The sequence below is a fragment of the Trichosurus vulpecula genome, chromosome 9 (assembly GCF_011100635.1).
Source record: "Trichosurus vulpecula isolate mTriVul1 chromosome 9, mTriVul1.pri, whole genome shotgun sequence".
In the NCBI taxonomy this organism is placed as follows: Eukaryota; Metazoa; Chordata; class Mammalia; order Diprotodontia; family Phalangeridae; genus Trichosurus; species Trichosurus vulpecula.
The window spans coordinates 13,166,201-13,191,135 of NC_050581.1; the positions used below are offsets into that span (position 1 = coordinate 13,166,201).

The 24,935-nt window shown below is 50.1% G+C and overlaps 3 protein-coding genes across 5 annotated transcripts; 2 read left to right on the forward strand and 1 right to left on the reverse strand.

The window, feature by feature from the left end:
- The first annotated feature begins 1,370 nt into the window (after positions 1-1,370).
- On the forward strand, positions 1,371-15,286 carry WDR24 (WD repeat domain 24). Of its 2 annotated transcripts, XM_036739260.1 has the most exons (10): positions 1,395-2,406; positions 6,090-6,267; positions 6,930-7,602; positions 12,198-12,313; positions 12,441-12,562; positions 12,720-12,824; positions 12,931-13,268; positions 14,164-14,348; positions 14,533-14,687; positions 15,060-15,286. In XM_036739260.1, coding segments are annotated over exons 1-10 (2,355 nt in total). In that variant the 5' UTR covers positions 1,395-1,925; the 3' UTR covers positions 15,062-15,286. The 2 variants fall into 2 exon arrangements, with proteins under 2 accessions (XP_036595154.1, XP_036595155.1); XM_036739259.1 differs by lacking the exon at positions 15,060-15,286 and having other exon boundaries at positions 1,371-2,406; positions 14,533-14,991.
- A 608-nt stretch (positions 15,287-15,894) lies between these two features.
- On the forward strand, positions 15,895-18,356 carry JMJD8 (jumonji domain containing 8). Of its 2 annotated transcripts, none has more exons than XM_036738973.1 (9): positions 15,895-16,137; positions 16,765-16,854; positions 17,066-17,114; positions 17,229-17,325; positions 17,409-17,477; positions 17,614-17,733; positions 17,810-17,877; positions 17,963-18,097; positions 18,170-18,356. In XM_036738973.1, exons 1-9 carry the CDS (start codon positions 15,920-15,922, stop codon positions 18,248-18,250), a joined length of 927 nt encoding a protein of 308 aa, XP_036594868.1. In that variant the 5' UTR covers positions 15,895-15,919; the 3' UTR covers positions 18,251-18,356. The 2 variants fall into 2 exon arrangements, with proteins under 2 accessions (XP_036594868.1, XP_036594869.1); XM_036738974.1 differs by having other exon boundaries at positions 16,102-16,137; positions 16,345-16,854.
- On the reverse strand, positions 18,094-24,743 carry STUB1 (STIP1 homology and U-box containing protein 1). The gene is made up of 7 exons (XM_036738972.1): positions 24,558-24,743; positions 21,500-21,698; positions 21,212-21,377; positions 20,004-20,094; positions 19,599-19,655; positions 19,291-19,407; positions 18,094-19,173 (listed from the first exon to the last, which is right to left on the reverse strand). Exons 1-7 carry the CDS (start codon positions 24,741-24,743, stop codon positions 19,048-19,050), a joined length of 942 nt encoding a protein of 313 aa, XP_036594867.1. The 3' UTR covers positions 18,094-19,047.
- Between the last annotated feature and the right edge of the window lie 192 nt (positions 24,744-24,935).

Below are 24,935 nucleotides of genomic sequence, written 5' to 3' on the forward strand. Positions count from 1 at the left end.
TTTGACTCTCTCCTCATTGGTGGAGATCAGTGTTCTGGTCCTGTGTGAGGGGCAGGGCAGAGGTAGCAAGAGAGGAGAGGCTTGTTCTCTTCATGCTTCACAAGATGAACAAAATCAACCTCACTTCATGCTGCTGGCAGAAAAAAAAAATTAAAAAACCAAAACTCTAGGAAGAAGCTGACATGAGAGGAACTGACAGTCTCTATCTCCGGCTTGCTGCACCAAAGACTTGGGGTAACTTTCCCTCAGATGAGATCTAGGATACTCTTTCTTAATTGAGCTGCTACCTCACTCCCAATGGGAGAGCTCCTCTTTCACTCTGTATTATCAAATATATATATATATATGTATATATATATTTTTTTTTCTCTGATTTCTATTTGGCTATAGAATTGGATAAATGGGTTTCTATGCTAATTGCTACACGGATTCATTGTGGAACTGGTATCTGGTGGCAAAGGGGTCAAGCCTTGGATACAAAGCTCGGGGTCCTGCTGATTCCCCCAACTAAAGGAAAAGCACTTAGAAGATAACTTGAACCTGAGAAACCTATCTTCTAGACTAATAATACTTAAGAGAAAAGATAGATATAATTCTAGCCTGGTACACCTCTCTCTCCGAGGAGAGCAGAGTGGCCAAGCTCCTGGGCTCAATCTCCTGCTTCTCCTCCGGCTTTGGAGAAAAGGGTGGGGACGGGGGTCGGGAGGGGCTAAAGATGTTTATTCTGCCTCAACTTGAAGCCACAAAACGGCAATCCCGTAGTGCATATGGGGGACCACATTGCCTTCTACTTGTCTGCCCGTCCTTTGTCCCGTCTCTCTGACTCGCGCCAAGTTTCCGGGTCAGTGACCTCCCCAGGTCCTTCCATCTTTCGCTTGGGCAGCTGAGCTTTATTTATAGAAAGGCGTGCAACCAATCAAACACGGCTCTCTGACCAACACGAAGCGGCCTCTGAGGACACAGGATCGTGTTAGGGTCTGGAGGGATCATAAGGTGGGGCTGGGAAAAGCCTGAGGACACACGGCACAGACCGTCGGAGCCAGAACGTAAAACACCGGATGTCCGACACGCAGAGGACCTAAGGGACCAGGCCTCTGTGCAGAGGGGACACCGAGGCCCAGGGAGTGGCGGGTTGATAACGGTCCAACGGAAACCATTCAGACTGGCTTCCAAAGACCCCTATGGATGGGGCGGCAACTTGCGGTGTGCCTGGACCGCGAACCCCTCCTCCCGGCCCTCTCCCGCTGCATCACCGCCTCCCCTCTCCCAGCGCCGCCCCAAGCCGGAACGCTTGTCTCCGGCCCGTGGGGGCGGCGACGGCGGCTCTTTGGAGAAGGACCACTTCCGGTGCCTGGGCGCTCGCCGAGGTCACGTCACTTCCGCTGTGGCGTGCCTGGCGGGCGGAGCCGGTTCGGTGAGTGAGGGGCTCAGGGACTGAGGGTTGGGGCGGGGCAGGGGTCCGCTCCGCCACCCTCCCCTCCCGCTCTCTCCCCGGGCTCCTCCAGCCGCGGTATGTCCTCGTGGGCGTCTCTCGCTGCCTGTGCCCCGGTCCGTGGCTCTCTCTGCCCGTCTCTGCCCCCCACTTCTCTCCATCACAGCCCTCAGGCCGGGTCCCGTCTCTTTCAGAGGTCTCCGTGCCAGGAGCAAAGCAGCATCCCTCGGAGCCAGCCCCAGCCGCCTCGCGTCGCGCCCTGTGTCCCCCACCACGAGGGTGTGAACCCTCCCCGGGCTTAGGACGGCTGGCCTCCCCCACCTAGGGCCCCCCTCCCATGACTCCGGGGGCTTCCTGGCAGCCTGGCCCTAGGACGTGTCTGACCCAGGCCGAGGGCTCGTGTCCGGGGAACCCATTTGAAGCCACCCCCCGTCCCAGCAGGATCGTGCCTTGAGCTTTCGGGCGGGGGAGCCCGCGAGGATTCGGAGTACTCATGGAGAAAATGGCCCGGGTCACCACAGCCCTGGGGGGCAACACCCTCACCGGGCGGACCATGTACTGCCACCTGGACGCCCCAGCCAACGCCATCAGCGTGTGTCGGGATGCCGCCCAGGTGGTGGTGGCCGGCCGGAACATCTTCAAGATCTACGCCATCGAGGAGGAGCAGTTTGTGGAGAAGCTGAACCTGCGCGTGGGCCGCAAGCCTTCTCTTAACTTCAGTTGTGCGGATGTGGTGTGGCACCAGATGGACGAGAACCTGCTGGCCACGGCAGCCACCAATGGCGTGGTGGTGACCTGGAACTTGGGCAAGCCTTCCCGCAACAAGCAAGACCAGCTGTTCACCGAGCACAAGCGCACTGTCAACAAGGTGTGCTTCCACCCCACCGAGGCCTACATGCTGCTCAGTGGCTCTCAGGATGGCTACATGAAGTGCTTTGACCTGCGCAAGAAGGACTCGGTTAGCACTTTCTCTGGTGAGAGTGGTGTGGGGCCAGGCTGGCACGGCTCGCCCTGGGGCCTCTGCACTCTCCCTCTATCATCCTGGAAGCTCTCCCATGTGGGGTACGGGCACCATCTTTTCACATACCTCATTCCCCCATTCTCTCCCTCCTCACTCCTGTGATTAATCTCGGGCAAGTTCTCAAAACTTTTTTTGGCTCCTGATTCTTCCTCTGTAAGATGGGCCTCTCTTATTCTGGCTGTTAAGATCAGGAGTTCTGTAATCAGTCAACTAACCAGTGATTTTCCCTTCCTTCCTCTCTCTCTCTCCTGTAGTCATTTATCAAAGTCTTAACTCTATATAGTGGAATCTGCTAGGCACTGGGAGAAGTACAAAAATGATTGGTCCCTGCTTTTGGGAATCTTATGATTAAAATATACCCTGATACATGAGATTCAAATTAAGATACAATAAATACAGAACCCCTCCGCTAAAATTCTACTGTAGTACCTGGTAATAAAAACCTTATGTTTGTACTTTAATATTTACCAAGCCCCTTCCTCACAGTCATCTCACAAGGTGGTGTAAGTATCATTATGTTTGAGGTAGTGTTTGACAGATGGCTGAGGCACAGAGAGGTCAGATGACTTACATAGCCAGTTAGTGTCTCACCAGCATGTGAAGCCTGGTGTCTGTACTCCTCAGTCCAGTAGTCTTTCATTTAGACCAGGTTGCCCTATCAACTCTAGCTTCTTATAGGCTCTGCCAACACTTCTGGTGGGTCTTGCCAAGCTAGAGGGAGTATGAGTACAGTTACAACAATGTACTCTATTAAAGTCCAGCTTAATGCAAAAGATGCCCATCACCAGGAGAGTTTGGTTGTTTTGCCACAGCAACTTTTGAAGGACTGAAGAAGGGTATAAATGCTATGAGACAAAAAGAGAGAATAGTTACTTCTAAACGAGTAAAACAGGGAAGACTTCCCATAGATGAGCTGCTTTTTGAAGGCCAGACAGTATGTGAACAGTTAAGAGGTAAGAGAGGGGTGAAGGAAGGCATGAGCAAAAGCCCCTAGGTTGAAGAATTTACCTCCTTTTACTCACTAAGTCCCTTTTTGTCTGTTAAACTGAATCTTTTAAAACCGAGCCTCAGATCCTGACCACCTCAGCCCACAGTAGTCTCTCCATCCTGTGCTACGTTTTATACTACTCGCTAAGCCCGTGAGGCTCGTTAGTGTAATTCTCTTTTCCACGTATTATAAATCTTGTATCTCCCAGCAGACTGTAATATTCTTGAGGGAAGGGACTGTGACTATGTTGTGTTTTCACACTCCTACCTCACCCAAAAGGGAGGTAGTGTAGATAGAGTGCTAGATGTGGAATTCGGGAGACCTATGTTCAAATCCTGCCTCTGACACTTTGAAGCTCTGTGTACATGGGTAAGTCACTTAATCTCTCTGAGCTTCCCTCCTTATCTGTAAAACAGGGATAATATACTTGTCCTACTTGCTCACCAGCTTGCTTAGAAGACCAAGCATTATAATGTATGTGGAGTACTTTGCAAACTTTGAAGTGCTGGTTAAATGTGGGTTGTTGATAATGAAGCTTACATTTCTATAGTACTTTTCCAGTTGTGAAGGGCTTTTCCATACACTTGCATTTGATCCTAACCTATTTGTTTAGTAATGATAATAATAATAATGCACATTTATATATGACTTTACAGTTTATAAAGTGCTTTTCTCATAACAATCTTATAAGGTGGTATTATCACCATTTCATAGATGAGACTCCTGAGGCCCAGAGAAGGATGGTGATTTGCTCAAGATCCCACTGCTGGTCAGTGGCAGATTTAAGACTTTGAGACTCTAGACTCTCAGTCCATTGAGGTAGCTTCATAACCACACTATAAGAGGCAGGCGAAGCTATGGTCCCTGTCCTTGGAAAGTGCACTTTGAAATTTAAGGGCTATGGCCATTTCATTCTGTGTATCCAAAACTAGGTACACGTGGGTGCAGAATAAAACTGTTACTCTGGAACCTCCTGTCTGTGGAATTATTCTTGGTGTGTCCCTCAGCTGTGATAATTGTGTGTGCCGTATAGCAAGGGCCTTCATACTTAAGTAACTGAACTCTGTGAAGGGCTGAGGGGACAGTACATGATATTGAGTATTACTCCAGTGAAGAACAAGAATAAGTGGGACAATGACTGTGACAGATAGACCTTCCCTAAGAAAAGAAATGTTTTAAAGGTTTCTACTGAGATAAGGATTCTGAGAAGGTAGCGTAGAAACCACCCTGTGACTCTCTTTAGGTAAAGAGACTTGGGCCTGTCATGGTAGCAGACATAATTCATTATCCATTCCATCTGGAGAGGAGAGTTTGACTGCTCAGCCAGTAGGTGAATATTGGGAGACTAGGCTATTCTCTAGCTCCTGATCTAGTCTGACATATGTTTGGAACCTATTTGCCACCCCTCCCTCCTACTCCCCTGCTTCCTTCTATTTCCCCCCCCCTTCCTCCTACTCCCTCCTTCTTCTGTAGGGTGGGAATAAGAACCCTCCTTTTTTCCTATCTCAGAAAGCACTTGGAGATCGTAAGTGGGTCATGCTTTAAGTGCTTCTTTAAAAAAAAATACTTCAGAAGGGCTCTGTGGATGTTTGAGGGATATTGAAGTAACTGTTAGTTAGCTCTGGGGTCATGGTTTGAGTTTTTAGTTGAAGTGAAAGCAAATAGGAGGTCTTGGGGGAATGAGGGGAAAAACTAGTGTCTAGGTAGGGCTGCCTCACCTCAGTGGAAGGAAGAGAGGCCCTTTTTTAATGTAACTTTTTTTTAATTAACAAGCATTTATTTTCTCTCCTCTCCCCTCTGCCTCTCCCTCCCCCCAGGGGAAATCTTTATAACAAAAATGCTTAGATAAGCAGAACAAATTTCCACATTGGCCGTGTCCAAAAATATTTGTCTCATTCTGCATCATGAGTCCATCACCTGTGTCAGGTGGGTAGAATGTTTCATCATTATTTCTCCGGAATTGTTCCAAATTGCTTTCCAGAATGCCCGGACTAATTCACAGCTCTACCAGTAATGCATTAATGTTCCTATTTTCATGTAACCACTCCACGTTTGTTGTTTTCACTTTTCTGGCATCTTTTCCGGCTGATGGGTGAGAGGTAGAATTTCAGAGTTACTTTATTTAGCATTTCTATAATGAATGATTTGGAGCATTTTGATATGGGTGTTGATAACTTGGATTTAGAAGGGCCCTTTGGTAGAGTCTTTGGTTTATATAGGTCCTATGGTATCCTTGCTCCTGACCTCATAGCATCTAGTGGTGTAATTGAATACTGGAGGTGCAGCTGCTCTGGAAGGTGGTACCCAGAGGTACCACCAGATGTATCCAGCTTCTCCTGGAGTCCCTGCCCCAGCTTTGGATATGACGTCCCCATCTTCTCTGTCTTGTCCAAATCTGCTCTGTGGGCCTAAAGAAGACTCAGCACAAATCTGACCCTGACCTTTCATATTATACTGCCTTCCTCATCTTCTACCCCTGAGACTGAGTGAAAAACTGTGCTGTCTCTGTTTTGGGTATTGGGAAGTAAGGAAAGGAAGGGCATGGGAGAAAAAAATTAGCACTGAATAGTAAGGTTGGGGAATTGCCTGGGTCAGATTAGTAGTTGAGCTGCTTTTACTAGTGCTGTCTCTTTCTTCCCTTCTGCCAGGTCAGTCAGAGAGTGTACGAGATGTCCAGTTCAGTATCCGTGACTACTTTACCTTTGCTGCCACCTTTGAGAATGGCAATGTGCAGCTCTGGGACATCCGGAGGCCAGATCGATACGAAAGGATGTTCACCGCTCACAATGGCCCTGTCTTCTGCTGTGACTGGCACCCTGAAGATAGGTATGGAATAAAGGGCAGACAAGGGCATGGGGGGCAGTTCTCAGGACAGAGGGCGGAACAACCAGACCCTTAAAAGAATAAGATCACAGTATTGAACAGTGGAAGGGATTTGAGAGCTCATATAGTCCACCCTTTTATTTTGCAAAAGAGGAAACCGAGAAGGGGAAGTGAAGGGATCTGTCCAACATGACACTTTTATGTGGTACAGTGGTATTAGAATTTGGGACCCTTGATTCTAAAGCCAGTGTTTCCCCTACTACATTGTACAATTCCTCATTTGTAGAGTGTTTTATAAAGCACGTTCACTTCCTTTTTCTCATTTGATCTGGCACAATAGCTGAGAGTAGGGTTTTTATCCCCATTTTGTTAGTAGAGGTATTAAGGCATAGAGAAGAAAAATTTATTGCATGAAGTTGAAGCCTTTAAGTTGTGGTATTGGTAGTAGACAACAGTACCAACCTCTGGTTTGGTGTTATTTCTACTATGCCATAGTGGCCCCTCAACTACCAGCTGTGTAGCCCTTGTTGAGAGGTGAAATCTGGAAAGAGGAGGATAGCTATTTGGGGAGAGAGAGCCAAGGTAAAGTGAAAAGAACATAAATCTGTGGATGTTTTCAGATGGTTAGAGAAGCCCTCCATTCCCATACCTCCTTCACTTCACAGGGGCTGGTTAGCCACAGGGGGACGTGACAAGATGGTCAAAGTGTGGGACATGAATACAAACAGGGCCAAAGAAATCTACTGTGTGCAGAGCATTGCCTCAGTTGCTCGTGTCAAGTGGAGGCCAGAATGCAAACACCACCTGGCTACTTGCTCAATGATGGTGGACCACAACATCTATGTGTGGGATGTGCGACGGCCCTATATTCCCTCTGCCATGTTTGAAGAGCATCGAGATGTCACAACCGGCATTGTGTGGCGCCACCTTCATGACCCCTACTTCCTGTTGTCAGGCTCCAAAGACAGTACCCTCTATCAGCACATTTTCAAAGATGCAAGCCAGCCCATTGAGCGGGCCAACCCTGAAGGCCTGTGCTATGGGCTCTTTGGGGACCTGGCATTTGCAGCCAAGGAAAGCTTGGTGACAGCTGACTCAAACCGGAAGCCCTACCCAGGTGACCGGCGCCACCCCATCTTCTTCAAGCGCAAGCTGGATCCCACAGAGCAGTTCGAATCGGTGTCATCCAGTGCCCTAAGTGTCTTTGAGACAGAGCCAGACAGCAGCAGCATGGGCTGGTTTGTGGACACAGCTCGGCGCTATGCTCTGGCTGGCAGGTCCTTGGCCGAGCTCTGTGATCACAATGCCAAGGTTGCCAAGGAGCTGAGCCGAAATCAGGTGAGTTCCAAGGTTGGCGGGAACGGTTAGCCCCAGGCCCATTAAGTAGGAGACCGTGGAATGCCACCCTTAGAAAGGAATGGGGTCAAGGGGCTGTGCACATGGTCAGCTTTTATTCAGTATGCTGGGGCAGTTATTGGGCAATGGGAGAACCTTAAGCAGTGTTGGGCAGGCAATTTGCTAAACTCTAGGGACACAAAGCAAGGCAAAAACTGCCCTCACAGAGTTTGTGTTTTAATGGGGTGGACGACACGTTTATAAATAGGTGTATGCAAGGTAAATACAGAGTAGATGGAAGATTTCTAGCCCCGGGGGGCACCAGGAAAGGCCTTCTGCAGAAAGTGGCCCTGGAACTGAGTCTTGAAGTGATCCTAGGATTCTAAGAGGTGGTAGTGAGGAGGGCCAGCATTCTAGGCCTGGGAGCCAGCCATGCAAAGACACTGAGGTTGGAGATGGAAGAGCAGTAAGGAGGCCAGTGTGGCTGAATCACCGGGCTCATAGAGGGTTGTGAAGTAGAACAAGACTGGAAAAGTAGGAAGGGCCCCAGTTTAGGAAAAGCTTTAAATATCAAACAAAAGAACTTTCTATTTGGCCCTGGGGACAATAGGAAGTCACTGGAGTTTATTTAATAGAAAGGTGACATGGTCAGACTTAGTTTTAGAAGAATACTGGCAGCTTTGTGGAAGATGGGCTGGAGAGGGGAGAAGTGAGGCAAGGAGGCTATTTGAATAGTTTAGGTGAGAGAAGATGGGGGCCCTAGGGCGGTGGCACTGTGAATTATACATGATCTAGTGAAGGCAGTGTTACAATGAAATAAAAACAAAAAAAATCAAGTAGTTATATCCAGACAAATTCTGCATTTAGCAAGGCATTCATTTAGCGAGGCTCTCAGGAGCCAAGGACCCAGAACCTTGGTTTCTACAAAGCTAATAAACAATTTGGAGGGAGTGAAAAACAGGAAAAAAAATATCATAGGGATTGAGGGGAGGGGGAGGTGACGTGACGTGAGGAGAGGGGTAGTTTTGTGACTCTCCTTAAATTGGGTGACTCGGGAGGGGGAGTAATCTTGTATTTTATACAAAATGAGGTGCCTTACAAACAGCTGAAACAGCTTCACAAAATGTTGGGTAAAGGCAAAATGGAGTCACTAATGTTATTTTTAATGTCACCGTAGAAATAAGATTTAGAAACTGAGTGAATGGTGAGTGAGAGTGACATCGAGGCACGAACCTGGCTGACAGAGGTTGGGGGTGGTGCAGTTGAGAGGAGGGTTGGGCGGGGTAAAGCTGGTAAGTTCTGTTTTGTACAGGTGAGCTTGAGATGCTTATGGGACGTCCATTTCAATATGCCAAGTAAAGTCAGTTGGGACCGGAACTCCGGAAAGAGACTATGTTTATCAGTGGGGTCCATCTGGACCCATGAGAGCTGATGAGATTTCTAGGTGACGTAGTATAGAGAGCCTTGGGGCACCCCCAGTTAATGGGCATGGCATGGATGAAGATTTAGCAGAGGAGACAAGTGGTCACACATGAAGAAGAAGCACTGAGAGCAGTGTCAAGAAAATTCTTAGAGGGAAGAGTATCCAGGAAAAGCAGGTGATCGGCAGTAGTGTTCTAATTCCAAATGAGGCAGTTTATCTTTGGGACACAAAGGAGGGAGGTATAGGTAAATGAGACTTTTTTCAGCCATTTCCTAAATACCTGTAATGTGCAGTGTACTCCGCCAAAGCCCTCTGATACCCATCAGGGTATAGAGCTGCCCCGGCATCTCTGAAGCAGTGCTTGGAAAGTGCAAACTCTGGCAGGTTCCATCAAGGCAGACAGACTTTGCACAAACCCCTGGCAGCGGGCACCAGACTAACCATGTTAACAGAAGTTCATCTCCCTTCCCCCAGGGTTGACTTGCAAGATAACAAATGTATTAACCACAGAAATGCTCGAAGATCTCTGTCAATGGAGGAAGTACCCACATGGAGGAAATCATAGCTTTTTAAGTGGATGAGTGTAAAATTCCCTGAGATAAAGTAAATAAGAGATAGTCCCTGCCCTCCTGGACTTACTATCTAATAAGTCTAGGGCTGTTTCTGAGCCCTTGTTCAGCAGAAGGCTTATGGCCTAGCTCATGGCCCACCTCCTTCAGGAAACATCTGCTGAACACTTCAGCCCTCTATGACATGGTCCCTTCCAGACTCCTCCAAACCTTACTATCTCAAACATGGAATCATGTGTACTTAGTCACTTCCTGTCCTCTGGTATTCAGTAGTGGGTGAGTTTTACCTCTAGCTAGACTGTAAGTGTTTCAGTCCACTACCTGCCTACTTACCACATAGGGATAAGATATAGTATTAGGCAAAAAAAAAAAGTGCTATAAGATATATTCACTGACAACTCTGATATAAAACCACAAGTACATAAAAGAGGCCAAAGCGAAGTGTTACATGAAATAGGAACATTTCAGGTTGGAGGGGATTGGGGAGAATTCATGAGAGGAGTGGCATTAGAGCTGGAGGTTCACGTATGATCTATCTTGTCTTCTCCACAGCACAGAGCCAAGCACATGGTAGGGAGTTCATAAAGACTGGTGGATTAAGTGAGCCTGTGGAGGAATCTCCATGCCCCAGAAGGTCAGTGTGGCTTAGACGCCTTGTTTTGGAGGCAGGGGCTCACAGGCACAGAGTTGAGAGGGATAGTCAACACACTGGATGACACAGTCGAGATCCGGCAAGATCTTGATAGGCCAAAACATTGTCCTGCGTTGAATAAAATTAAATTTAATGGAAAAAATGTAAAATCTTAACATGTATTTTAAAAAATAGCAATTTTCCAAGTGTAAGAGGTATTGTGGATAGCATTTGAAAAAGATCTGGGGAGTTTAATGGACCACAAACTCAATATGAGCCAACAGTGTGATAGGGCTACCAAAAACCCCAGCTTGCTCTTGGGCTGCATTAAGATAATTCCAGCTTCTACAATAAGAAGGTGATGATCCCACTGTCCTTCATGTGTGTCTGACCACATCTGGAGTATCATGCTGCTGTGTTTTAGGAAGGACATCGATAATCTAGAGAGTGTTCAGGGGGTGGCAACCAGGATGAACGGCCTGGAGTCCGTGTAACGTAGGGATTGGCTAAAGGAAATGGGAAAGGTTAGCCTGGAGAATTAATGTTACAGCAGAGACACAATCACTGTCTTCATTTATTTGGAGTGTTGTCCTATGGAAAAAGGAAGAACCTTGTTCTGTTTTGCTCCTGAAAGTAGAAGCAGTGGGTGAAAGTTGCCAAGAGGCAAATTCAGACTGGATGTTGAGAAGGACATATTGAAAATCAGAGGTGTTCCGAAGTTGGCTGGCCTGGCCTGCTCTGGAGGCAGAGGCCAGAGGATCACTTGTGGAGTGCGTGCTAGTAGGGATTGGCTTTTTGACTATGGGTGGGACTAGATGGCCATAAAGGGTCCTTGTTCAACGCTAAACTTCTGTCTTTTTGTGATTCCCCAAGTCAGGTATATTCACAGTATCTTTGGAGATATCCTCTTTGCCTTTTTCAAGGCTGGGGCCGGTTCATAAGGCAGCTTCCTGGGACTGGGTAGATTAGGAGGGTGCACATGAGCTTCCTTTGCCATTCAAGACCCTCCACAGGATCCGACTTAATCTTCACAGTCTCAGCTTGTACTAGTGTGTGTGTAACCAGACTGGACTTCTCATTGGCTGCTGTTCTTGTCCTTCGGGGCTCTCCTGCACATTCTCACATGCCTGTAAGGGATGCCTTTTTCTTATGATACCCCTCTCTCACAGTCCCTTCAGGGCCACCTCTGGTGTGACCTTGCCCACGAAGCTTTCATTACTTTCTCTTCCCTCCCTGAAGATGCATGTAATCTTTCTGGCTGTCTTTACACTTATTACAGTCTGCCTCATGTCATCGTTATTTCTTTTACAAATTTTTTATACATTTTGTTTTTCTGTAACCTAAATTTCTCCCTCTATCCCTTTCCTTCTCTGCTCCCAGAGAGCCATTCCATGTAAGAATATTTTTTTTGAAAATATCAAAAAACGAATACATGTAAATGTAAAAATGTAAAATGTAAAAATATTATCATAGCTATTTCTGCACATTTTCACCTGCTGCCACTACCCTTCTCCAGTTGGACTGTCAGTTCCTTAATGGGAAGAACTGTTACTTTTCATCTCTGTGGCCTTGACACTCATTGTGTCTTCCATATAAATGCTTGCTGAATTGATAACTTGGTACAGTAACTGCGTTCTCCACCTAGGGGATTGAGGAACCTAGACTGGGAGGATTCACATGTGTGCCTGGAACTTTTCCCCTTTATTAGAGGGAGAGTGGGCTGTAAGGTAAAGGTCAGGCTTTCCTTCCAGTTAACAGTCTAGCCAGCAGCATCTCCAACAGGGCCGCTGGAGATCTGGGCCTTTCATTTTACCTATGGGGAACCTACTGCCTGGGAAGGGAAGAGATTTACTTAGTGACTTAAGGGTTAGACTGAACAAGAAGTAGGTGGGCTGACTACCCTGTACTCATTCCCCTGCCCCACCCTTCTTCAGTGCATGATCAGGGGCTGTTGTTTACTCTCTCTTCGGGGTAGGTTGCTCAAACATGGACCATGCTGAGAATTATTTACTGCAGCCCTGGCACTATGCCCTCTGCCAACCTGAACCACAGCATTGGGAAGGGCAGCGCCAGCCTTCCACTTATGAATAGGTAATCAAGGGGCAGGGAAGAAGGGGTGCTGAGGAGGGACTTGGTGGTGGCAGCCCCTTCCACCTGCTTGGCTCATTTCCCTCCCCTGGGCTTCACCTCTTTGCTCTCTTGCCCCCATTACAAAAAGCTTCAACCTGAAGGACATGGCCTCTGGAATGGGGAGTGAGGCCCGCCTGGATTGGAGCAAGGGGGAAAACCGAAGCGAGAACATCCTACTGGACTCCTCTACCACCCTCATCACTAATGATGGTAAGGTGGGTGACGGGAGCCCGCTGCCACTTGCTCCTTTGTAGGCCTCCCTTTGCTTCTCCCTTGCCTGGGACAGATAGGTTCCAAGCACTATCTGATGATACATGAGTGAATGGGCAGGGGAAACATGGTCTGACTTCTTTTCCTCCATTCACAGAGAATGAGGAGACAGAAGGCAGTGATGTCCCTGCTGACTACCTCCTGGGTGATGTGGAGGGAGATGAAGATGAGCTGTACCTGATGGATCATGAGAATACCCACAGTAAGTGGCAGCAGGGCCTGGGCAGGGGATTGCCCCAGTGGGGCTTGTCTGTGCGGGAAGTGTCAATGTCCCCCAACCTGATGGTGTGTCTGCCCCTCCGCCCTAGCGGAGGAGCCAGAGTATGTGCTCCCCCAGGAAGCCTTCCCTCTCCGCCATGAGATTGTGGACAATCCCTCCGGTCCTGACCACCTGCAAGACAAAGCCGACTCACCCCACGTGAGTGGCAATGAGGCAGAGACGGTATCCCTGACCCCTGTGGAGTCCTTCTCGCTTATTTCCATCTCCCACACGCTGTATGAGAGCCGCTTGCCTCCTGACTTCTTCAGTGCGCTGGTGCGGGATATGCTGCGTTTCTATGCTGAGCAGGGTGATGTACAGATGGCCGTGTCTGTGCTAATCGTGTTGGGCGAGCGCATCCGAAAGGAGATTGATGAGCAAACTCAGGTGCCCATCTGACCATGTGTTCTGGGGGGGCTGGTATAGCAGAGCAGGATCAGAGTTACCACTTTGGGTCCCCTGTGTGACTGTGACCTGGTTATTACTCTTTCTTTATGGACTGCATTTTTCCATTTGGGGTTGCATAGGGAAAGTGTTTTATAAACCTCAAAACACTGTATATATAATGTGAGTTGTTACTCGCCATAAATAATATCCACCTTCTTAGAATTGGGTTCATTTTCACAATCATGCCCTTCTGCCCTTCCCATTCTAGTCAATAAGTGTAAACTTTTCAAACTTTGACAGGACAGAAGAAGGGAAGGATAGAGATCAGAAATTGGGTTGGATGGTTAAAGAGATTGGATAGTTGTTAAGCTGGAATAGCCAGATTACATATTCATCAGATGTGGTCAGTAAACAGGAGGAGGACGCCGGGTAGGGGTCTGGGTCAATCCAAACCCTTAGGATAGCCATAAATTCTTTAGGGTGTAGGGTGGTTTTCAGACCAATTTCCCAGCTTTCTATTGAGAGTAAACCTCGTCTTAATGCTCAGTAATGGAATGATTACATGCGTAACAATCCCAGACATTATTGCAATGGGATAATACATGCGTTCAGTACCTTGCAGTTTGCAAAGCAATTTCCCATCCATTCTTTCCTCTGATCCTTACGACATCCCTATGAGTTGCTAGGGGTTGGGAGTCCAAGGAAATCTGCCTCTCGTCACTCTTATCATGGGGGAGGTTGTGTTCTCTACTGTCCTTGACACATCTACCATGTGTCACCCCTTGTACTCTCTAGTCCTTTAGGGAACAGGAGATTAAGGGCCACAGTGTAGTACTATGGGAAAGCAGACCAACCCAAGGCTCTCTGCTTTAGCCTGGTCTCTCCTCTCTCCCAGGAACACTGGTACACCTCCTATATTGACCTGCTGCAGCGATTCAGGCTCTGGAACATCTCCAACCAAGTGATCAAGCTGAGTACCTGTCGAGCCATCACCTGTCTGAACCAGGCATCCACGACCCTGCATGTCAACTGCAGCAACTGTAAGAGGCCCATGAGCAACAAGGGCTGGATCTGTGACAGGTCAGAGGCTGGGCCGAGGGGGAGGGGCATGGTGAGGGCTGGCCACCCCATCCCAGGGCCTTGACCTTGTGCTGAAGAGGGGGAGGGGAATCACAGAGTCTGAGTGTCAGGCTGCGGAGCAGTGGCCTCTTGGGGCCCTCAGTGATTGCTTTCCTCCCTTCCTTTCTTGTTCTGCTGGCCACAGATGCCGCCAGTGTGCCAGTACTTGTGCCGTGTGCCACCATGTTGTGAAGGGTCTGTTTGTGTGGTGCCAGGGTTGCAGCCACGGCGGTCATCTACAACATATCCTCAAGTGGCTGGAAAGCAGCACACACTGTCCAGCAGGCTGCGGCCACCTCTGTGAGTACACCTGAGCCGCCCCCAAGGAACTGCTATCAGCACCAACTGTCCACGGGGCCTCTACAGAAGCAGCACCATACTGCCAAACCATGCCATGAGATGCTCCTGCCTCTATCCTTCCTTCTGAAGAAAAAAGAAAGGAAAGACTCATTCATGTTATCTGTTCCTGACAGAGAGTCAGGAGACCTGTTCAAGACTGAACTTTGCCAGCGAGTCATGGCTTCTCTCCAAGCTGTTTCCCCATCTGTAAAAATTGCAATGCTGTTGGGAGAAAAGCAGTTTATAAATATGAGTTGTTACTATAGCTAAAGGAGTTGGTTTTTATTGGGGGTGGCGAGACCCCAGTACTTGAATGTTCTTTCCTCCTTCCAGGAAAGTCCCCAGAAGAAACTCTGGAGCAAGGAAGACTAGGATGGAATTCGGTTCAATTCAACAAACATTAAGCACCTTTAAATCCTAGGCTGTGTGCCAAGTGGTGGTGGAGAACAGGACAAAAAAAAATGAACCAAGCCTTGTGTTCAAGGAGGCCATGCCTTCCTGGGGACACAGATAAGTAAATTCAAAATAATTTCAGGAGGGAGAGTGCGCTAGCAATGGGGAGTCAGGAAAGGCTTCGTGTGCTTCTCTGAAGCGAGATGAGAGCGCGGTGCATTACCTACATCTGGGACTTAGTGGTTAAGTGCTCAGCGATACGGGCGAAGCTGGCAGTCGGGTTTGCAGTACCATGAGATGAATGGAAAGGCAGGTGGCAGCCATACTACGGAGGGCTTTTAAAAAGCCAAAATGGAGATTATCTGGTTTATCCTAGAGGTGACAGGAGCATCGGGATGTTGGTTTGGCAACTGTCTACAGACTAGAGAATGGACCGGAAAGGGGAGCGCCTTGGAGCAGAGAGATCATTGGAACGACCTAGGAAAGGAGCCAAATGAGGATGGAGGGCGCGTTGGGGGGCAGCGCTGGAAGAGGCTGTAGGCGAGGGTCCGGAGGGACGAGGGGAGGGGTTTGTCCGGACCAGCCAGAGCAAAGGGGGGCAGGGTCGGAGGGCGCAGTCAAGTAGGAGAGCGCCCTTCCGAGGCGGGGAGAGGCGCGGCCGGAAGCACGTTCTCGCTAGGAGCGTTTTCCGGTGGCTTCAGGGAGTCTCCGAGGCAACCACTTTTTTTTTTTTACCAATCTGGGCTCGGCCCCTCGCGCGAAGCCCACTGGGGGATGTAGTCCTCGCCGCAAAGGCCACAATGCTCCGCGGTGGATGCGGCGGGGCTTCGATCCGGAGGAGCCGAGCGCTGCCCGGTGCCCCAGCAAGCCCAGGGCTCCGGCTCCGGCTCCGGCTCCCGCAGCCCTCGGAGGCTTCCCTCTTCATGGGGCTGGGACGGTGGCGCGGGATGCGGTTCCTGTTCCTGGTCCTGGTCGCCCTGGCTTGTCCCGAGAGCGGGACCCCTGGCAGCGGAGGCTGGTGAGCATACGGAGGGGCGGGCGGGATGGTCCGGGAGCGCTGTGGAGGCGAGGCGAGGGGAGAGGGGAGAGGCGCCCCGGGCGGGTCCGCGTCTGCTCAGACCCCACCCGCCGGCTGCTCCCGTCTTAGCTTCCTGCATCCCAAGGAGGAAGCTGGCGCCTCACCATGGCCCCTCTTCCCACCGCCTCCACCTTGTCCTGCTCACAGGGGGACAGTGAAGAGGGAAATCACTGAACGACCGAATAGGTGACGTTAGGGTTGGGGGCTCCTGAAATGCCCCTTGGATTGGTCAGCCGAGAGGAGCCATTTACCGGGACCCTTAGAAAGTGAAATTGTTGAAATTCCCACCAAACCTGCCCCCGATCAGTCATCACTTCCGCCTGGGGCTCTTGCCTAGGCTTGGAGGTAGAGCAGTAAGGAACGGAGTGCTGAAATGCCAGAAGATTAAAGGGACAGACCAAGGACTCAAGGTGTGGTAGCCCATCAGATACGTGGCTGAGGCAAGAGCCCAACAACCCTCACCTCATACTTGGGCTGTGTGGCAAACAAGATCATGGGGGAGGGGCAGGTACGAGCCACCTTAGACCCCCTCATCGCTCTCTTACCACTCACCCCACCCCCATCCAGGGAGCTGAGTGGGCACCTGGCCCTGGAAGAAGAGGAGCAGTGTACTGTGGATCGAAGAGCAAACCTGACTTATGCAGAGTTCGTCCACCAGTACGTAGGGGAAGGAGGGAAGGTTTGGGTCCTTTCCTTGGTCATTGTGGGTGACGTGGGAGTTCAGAAGTGGTGTGGGAGTGGCCCCTAAGCACAAACCTCACACAGCTGGCAGTGCCTGGAGCAGAGGACCCCCCAAAGGTTATACCTGGCAGGAAGGGGGACTCAATATGGGCAGGAACTGCCCATGACCTTCCTCCTTGCTTCATAGATATGCCTTCTCTAAACCTGTCATTCTACAGAGACTCACCAACAACACAGTAAGTATCTAGCCCATACCCAATACCCTGCTTAATCCTAATTCCACCAAAGACTATGTGAGAGGCTGGGGGACACACCTATTTTAAGCCAGAGGGCCCTTCCCTTCTCTCCAGCTGTTCCAGGACCTATGCTCCAGAGAGAAGCTACTGGCAGAGTTTGGGGACTTCAGGATCAGGCTGAGTACAGCTAACACATATTCTTATCAGAAAGGTAAGCCCAAAGGTGCCTAACACCACTTTTGTGCAACCTCCAGCAAGATTGTCCTGACTTCCAGCCTGTTCCTTTTCCCACAGTAGACCTCTCATTCCAAGACTATGTCGAACAGCTGCTAGAGCCTCAAGACCCAAACTCCCTAGGGAATGGTGAGTTGAGTTCCCATTCTCAAGGGCCAATGAAGCTAGAGACCTTGAGCCATGCTGAGGACGTGTCAGGACCATGGACAGGGCAGTAAAGGGCTGCAATACTGGAACACCATTAGGTTCTGTTTCCTCCCACCAGACACACTCTACTTCTTTGGGGACAATAACTTCACTGAGTGGGGCGGCCTATTCCAACACTACTCTCCACCTCCCTTTGGTCTCTGGGGCACTACTGCAGCCTACAGCTTTGGAATTGCAGGTCAGTATTACCCTAAAGGGCAGGGAGCTGCTGGGAGTCCAGGTCTGTTGGTAAATCTTCCCTCCCCCACCAACAGGTGCTGGCTCTGGAGTACCCTTCCACTGGCACGGGCCAGGCTTTTCTGAGGTGATCTTTGGACGAAAGGTGAGGCAGACGAGTCTCCCTAGATCTTGGAAGGGGGCCTCGGTAAGCCAATTCTGACCAAGTCCTCCTTCCCCATCCCCAACAGCGCTGGTTCCTGTATCCTCCAGAGAAGAGGCCTGATTTTCACCCCAACAAAACCACCTTGGCCTGGCTACGGGACACATATCCAGCACTCCCCATCACTGAACGGCCCCTACAGTGTACTGTCCAGGCTGGTGAGGTCAGAGGGGTTCACTTTATTGGGTGCGTGGGAAGAAGAAAAGGCCTATTCTAAGTTTCATGCCATTTCCAGGTGCTGTACTTCCCTGACCGTTGGTGGCATGCCACCCTGAACTTGGACACCAGTGTCTTCATCTCCACATTTCTGGGCTAGAGGCAACAGCATCCTCCAGGGTGAGGCCAACCTACTGCCACCTTCTGACTCCAAGTGCTGTTAATTTATTGCTACAATTTCCCTACAATGAAGCAATGGTGCTGGCTCTGCTGTCTTGTGTCTCTGTGCCAGCCACTTTCTGCCCTCTTGCTTAGGGCTGGAAGACAAATCAGCATGAAGTGAGGGAGAAGAGGAAAGGTAAACATATGTCCCATGGGATTTCAGACCAAGAGAAAGAAATCTGTCCAGAAGGTGTCAAGTGAGAGAAGAAGGCTGTAGGCCTTTGTCTCTTCTTTGCCGGGCTCACACCAGCTCAAAGGTATATTGCTCACAGATTTTATTACCCTCTATAGAGCTTCTTTCAGTCCATTCCTACTCTAGCCCTGTCAGACAGCGCAGAACAGGGTAAGAGGGGCTGGGGAGAGCCCTCCCCCAGGGCCAGGGTCATGGCTCAGAACAGGTAATGGCTGTTAAACGAGAAAGGAGGGAGTGAACACAAATTATATACATGGGGAAAGAGAGATGGAAGGTAGGTGCTAGAAAACTATGCCAACCTCCACAGCAGGAACCTGGCTAGTGCCGGGATAAAGTCTTACCCTTTGGGAGGAAGACACCCTCTACAACTCCAGAAACCAGCAAGCCCCCAAAGCCTGGCCCAGGGTCCCCAAACCACAGCCAGTACAGAGATGGGAGGCTGGCTCAGTACCCAGCAGGCAGGTTAGGGTAAGAGACAGACCAGATGGACAGTAAGGCATGTGTTGGCCCTGGGGGACAGAGGGGCTCCAAGGAAAGAGGCTTCAGTAATCTTCTACCCAGCCATTCTCAGAAATGAAGGCATCAATCACTTCCTTCATAGCCAGGTTGGGGATGAGTTGCTCCTGGGTCAGGGGACTTCTGGTCACAGGGTCAAAGTGGCCCACTCGCTGGAGACAGAGAGAAAAACAGCTGCGCTGAGAAGCCACCGAGGCCCACAACTAGATACTGAGCAGGACTATTACCAATACCCAGGAAAGCCAGCCCTGCCATGCCCAGCACATTACCTGCAGATGCTCCTCAATATCTTTCCGGTCATATGTGATGCCACTGGGAGTGATGCATGGCTCCCGCATCAGTTCAAAACTGATCTTCCCACACAGATAGTCTGGGATGTCTCGCTTCTATCACAGAAGGAAAAGAGAGAAGAGCTCAGGGGGCTGGGTAGCCTCCTGACTCCAGGTCCCTCAGCTCAGGCTGCTACCTCCTTGGGCAGTAAATATGGTCCCCTCCCCAATTAGGGTCAGGAGGCTAAAGGAAGCAGAGCACACGAGAAGGCAACCAAAGTGACAAAGGGCTAGGAGTCTGTCCTCACCTTTCTCTTCTCATCCACCTGGGAGAAAAGCTCATCCATATCTGCCAAGTACTTATCCTGAAAAGAAAATCACCTCCTTCACTGGGAGTCTTGCCCATAAACAGATGTACCCAGCCACCCCATGCCTTAAGCACTGGACCCACGATGACACTGGATTTAATAAGTAGGGAAGAGAAAGCACATGAGCCTTGAAATTTCCTTCTAGGGCCTGGGATCTGTTCCAAGTCAGTCCCCTGCCAAGATGCCCTACAGAGCCCAGGTAGGACTTTCATCCCATTGTCTTTGGGCCAGCTGCTAGTGGACCTCAAACTGGGCAGTACCATTCCCCTACTATGCTATCATCTCCCCCTCTTGCCATCAGGCCTAGATACATAGGGCAAGGATAGACTGGCAGGGCAGCCTCACGTGTTTGGCTTCGATGCTGGCCTGCTGGGCACGATTCCGGCTTTCATCTCCATTGTTTTCCTCTTGGCTCCGCTGACACTCCTCCAGCTCCCTGGGGAGGCCAAGGAAGTAATCCATCAACAAGCCTTTACTGAGCACCTACTTTGTGTGTCCAGCCCTGTGCTCTGCTACGCTGCAGGAAATACAAGACAAAATGACAGGGTCCTCTAGTGGGGGAGCCAAGGTTGGCCCACACAAAATAACTAACCACTCTCCCGGGGGCCTTCCCCAGTCACTTGGAGCCACAGGCCTAATCCCCTTTCTCCAAACCCTTAAAGCATTTACTGTTTTTGCCACACCCCAGAACTCTTATCTCCCTAACTGCACCCTAAGCTTTACCCTGAAAGCAGAAACAGCCAGTCTCAAGTTCAAACTATACCCCTTGCAGCACCATGCCCAGGACTGATGCCAGGGGAGAGGGGTGGGAGGTACTCACAAACGCCTGAAGGGATTCAACAGAAACTGCTTTGCCCTCTATTTTCCTCAATTGCTAACTTGTATGGTTCCTACTACGTCTGTATCTCATTCTACCTACATTTCATCTGGCCTCCACTTCTCTGGGCCTTCCCTGACAGCTGCTGAAATCTGCTTCTGCCTTCATGATCTCCTCCCCAGTCATAAGTCATCTTTCCCCAAACTCTGCTTGGCCCTTCCCTTATATTACAGCTATTCTATATATTGTGCTTTGTTCCTCCTCTTAGACTGTGCTCCTTGACATTGAGAACTGTTTCTTACTTCGCTTCTGAAATAACTCCAGTGCTGAAAGGTATCATGGCAAGATGGGGCAGAGGGCCAGCCTTAGAGCAAGGAAGACCCAGGTTTAAGCCCTGCCTCTGATACATACTAGGGATGTGACAATAAGCAAGTCACTTAACAATGTAATGCCCCCAGGCAACTTGGGGGCTGTAAGTTATAGATAAGGTGTCCACCTGCATCTCTGAAGGAAGTCTTCTATGTTTATATCAGGTCCAGACCAATCTCCACCCCCTTCCCCGCCAACCTATACTGTTAACCACAGGCTCATGCACATGGCAGGCCCTTCCCACACACCCATATCCAGGGATTGATGCAGCCTAGGGGAAGGTCATGTCAGAATATTGCTTTGCCCTGATCCCTGCTTTTAAGGCTTGGGGTCCTAGGTATAGCCAGACCCTTCCTGACCAGCTCACCTCTCTCTCTCTGCCATGATGAGTTTGGTGAGGTAGGCGTGAAGTTCATTCTCCTGGTGAATACGCCGCTCCTCAATGCTGTTCCAACGCTTCTTCTTGGCAATGCGCAGCGCACTTGGGATGTCGTCCCCAAAGTTCAGCCGCTGCTCCTTGGCAAGATTGTAGGCTGTGGGAGAGGGTAGATGCTACTGAGCACAGAAAGACCTTGGATTCCAGGAGAGTGGGCCCTGGGAAGAGGGGCCTGGGACTCTTGTCAGAATCCTTATGGTCCAGTGGGGCCTGGCTCACCTCTCTGCAGGTTGGCAATGGCCTCGTCATAGTTCTCCATCTCCAACTGGCATTGGCCCAGGAAAAAGTGGGCCTTCACTGACTGGCTATCCAGCTCTAGTGCATGCTTGCAGTCAGCGAGTGCCTTGTCGTGCTGCTGCATCTTCAGGTAGCACAGCGCCCGGTTGGTGTAATAAACAGCCACGAGGGGATTTCGGGTCTGGGTGGGGGAAAGTGGGACAGCAGACCCTTAAAACCTGCTGAAATGCCCAGATTGGCCTCTGAATTCACATTTCCTGGTCAGCTACTTTCCAAGATGAGTCTCCCACTTCCCCTTAAAATCCACTCTAAAAATCCATGGAAGGTTGAGGTACTGCTGAGATTCCAATCTAGGTTTTCTGACTCCCTAGTTCATCACTCTGCTCCAACCTCAGGTTCTCGGGCATCACCTTTTACTCCGTTTTCAGCCAGCTTCAAGCTGTATCTGACCAGGAAAGGCAAATGCAATGTCCTCTTCTGAGGGTACTGGAATGTCTGCTTTGAGCCAATAATTGGACCTTAGTGGTGTCACCCCCACCGACCCACCAGTGGGGACCATGATGAATAAGCTGGGTGAACTAAGTATGTGTCAGTCTCCACCAAGCAGGGAAGCCCAGAAACAAGATTTGGGCAATGTACTGATTGTTATTGCCAAACAGGCAAGAGAGCCCAAGCTATCAGCTGCAGGAACAAGGTCACAAGAACTAAACTGAGAAAAAGGAGTTGACCAGTGTGACTATGTGTGAGCCTTGTGATACTGGCGGTGGTGAGAGGAAGGGAGTGGAGGAAGCCTGGTGTCTTTAGAGGCTGTGTCATATCTCTGTTCTCTGCCTCACCCCCCTCCACCTAGCTTCTCTTCCATGATCAGCTCAGAAAGAGTGGGGCCCTTGAAATAGGGAAGAGCAAAATGAGATGGGCCCCCTAAAGTCCCATAGTCCTACCCTGTTCTGTCCTGCCCAGTTGTCTGTAGGACAAAGATAATGGGGAGGAGAGATCCTGTCTAGGTGCAGGGAATGCAAAACTCAGTACCTGACTGGCTCATTCCCCTTCCTAGGCCCTTTCTTCCATCTCGGCCTTTGACATCAGGCAAGATGAAAACCTTTGGCTTTACTTATTTTACAGGAAAGGAGGATTGGTTCCTAGAGCTCACCACAGGAAAAAAACAAGGCTATCACTGGGCTGTCACCTGAGGGGCTCCCTCCTCCAAAACATTTACAGAGTCACCTGGGCAGGTATCCCTAGAAAACCACCCTTAGTCCTGGCTAGGTTTTTTTTAGATCTCCGGAGTGATATCCGGCAGTCTGCTCTCAAGTGAGGTCTCTACCCTTCTCAGCTCTTCAGGGACCTAAACTCAAGTTAACCTATGAGTCAACTGGGCCCTAAGCCATAGGCATTAAGCCACCTCCACAGTCCTGAAAAGCATGCTCAGGAAGCCAGGCAGGTAACAAGTACAAGATGCTACATTAAGCTAAATAGAGATAAACAGAAAGCCCCATCAGCTAAGTAGCTAAACAGCCTGAGTCACCAAATGTTTCACCTCACACATTCCTCTTTGAACTCAGAATCAGGAAAGACTGAAGAGGCAATTTTACATTCTTTCATTTTATATAGGAAGGCCCAGAGAAGTGATATGACTTGCATACAAATAGTAACAAAGCTGGGATATCAACTCAAGACTTCCTACTCCTGCTTCCTAACTAACCCATCCAACTGTCAGAATCACAAAGACATTTAGGAATCATTCCTTTGCTGAAGGGGCTTCTGAGACCAACCTTTCATTTGTCCTGTGACCACTGTCCTTCCACTTCTCCTAACCCCAAACACACAGAACTTTGGGATTCTTTTTTATCCCTAGACTATCCTCTCTAGATTCCTCTTCCACTTTGTCCTTTTCAGATCCTCCTTTCCCCCCTTCCTCAACACCCTCATTCCCTACTCAGATGCTATCCACTGTTCTGGTCCACTGAAACCAACCACCTCAGCTGAAATTTGAGGCCTCTAACTCTGCAAGGTCCAATGGATTCAGGGGAAGTAGCCAGTCTGTCCCTAGAAATTATAAGACATGGCCCCTTTCTCCATCCCTTTATCATTATGAGATCCAAAATGGCATGTTCTGGAAGCAAACTAGTTCAGAATCCCCAGGGACAGGAACTTTGCTCTCATATTTATTCTTCCACAGCCCCTAGAACAAAGCTCTGCAAATTAACAACTGCTTTTTTTTAGCTTTTCCAGTACATAAGACACTGTTGTAAAAAGTAATTGCAAAAAGTAATTTAAAGTGTTCCTAGAAGGAAAAGACCAAGAAAAAGGGGTTCCTCTGCCCAATCCAGAACATTACATTTGTAATTACAATGTTTAAGAAAAGATTCGTGTTAACTCAGAAAAAATATTCACTCGCCCCACTCATCTCAACACCTTTGGGCAGCACTCCTTGGGCATTTTGGAACAAGACTTGCTGAGTTCAGCAAAGGCAATCTATCTCGAGACCCAGAAATGAATTACTGACTTGTGAGGATTTGCCCTAACCTCCTGCTCCAGCTGGAGACCAAAGAGAAACAAGACTTAGGGGATCCTTCAGGCTCATTATGGTTTCCTCTGATGAATGACCGCAAAGAAACCCTTGCTGAACACATAAGATTTACCCCCACGTCCGTCCAGCCCAGAGATCAGAAGCTTTGGGAGGAAAGGAGTTGGGGAGAAGTGCCTTCTCCTCTCCCCGCGGCTCCCCACCCCCCAATCCTAGACTCTGGTGGGAGGGAGCAGTACTTGTTTGCAGCGGCGGGAAGCAATGGGCCCGGAGACCCTCCTTAACAACTCATTCGCCGTTTCATTCACCCGCGACAAAAGCATCGCTTTCTGAAGGGGCTTCGGAACTCGGCGGAGACCCCGTGACCTCGGACCACCCTTCCCCCACCCCCCCAAGCTTGGGCTCCCTTGGGCTCCCCTGGTCTCCCCGGGCCGCGCAGACCGTGCCCCCTCCCCGCTCCCAGGTTGGCGCCCTCCGCTGCCCCGCCCCCCAGCGCCGGACCTCCGCACTCACGATGGCTTTGCTGTAACAGGCCGCGGCCTCTGGGTACTTGCGGCCCACAAAGAGCCGGTTCCCCTGCTCCTTCAACTCCTGGGCACTGGGGCTCTTCTCGGGGCTGCCCGTGCCGCCGCCCCCCGAGCCCAAGCGGGCCCCGCCGCCGCCGCCGCCCCCGCCCTCCTTCTCTTCTTTCCCCTTCATGGCTCCGGCCCGACCCCGGCCTCGGCCTCTACCCCGGCCCGGCCCCGTGATCCGACCACGGCCCCCGGCCCCGCCCGCTGTACTCAGGTCTGACCCCGCCCTCGCCCCGGGCGCTGCCGACAGAGAGCGCCCGCGGCTCCGCTCGGACCCCCGAGCTCCGGTTCCAAGAAGACCCGAATCGTTCCCTGCGGA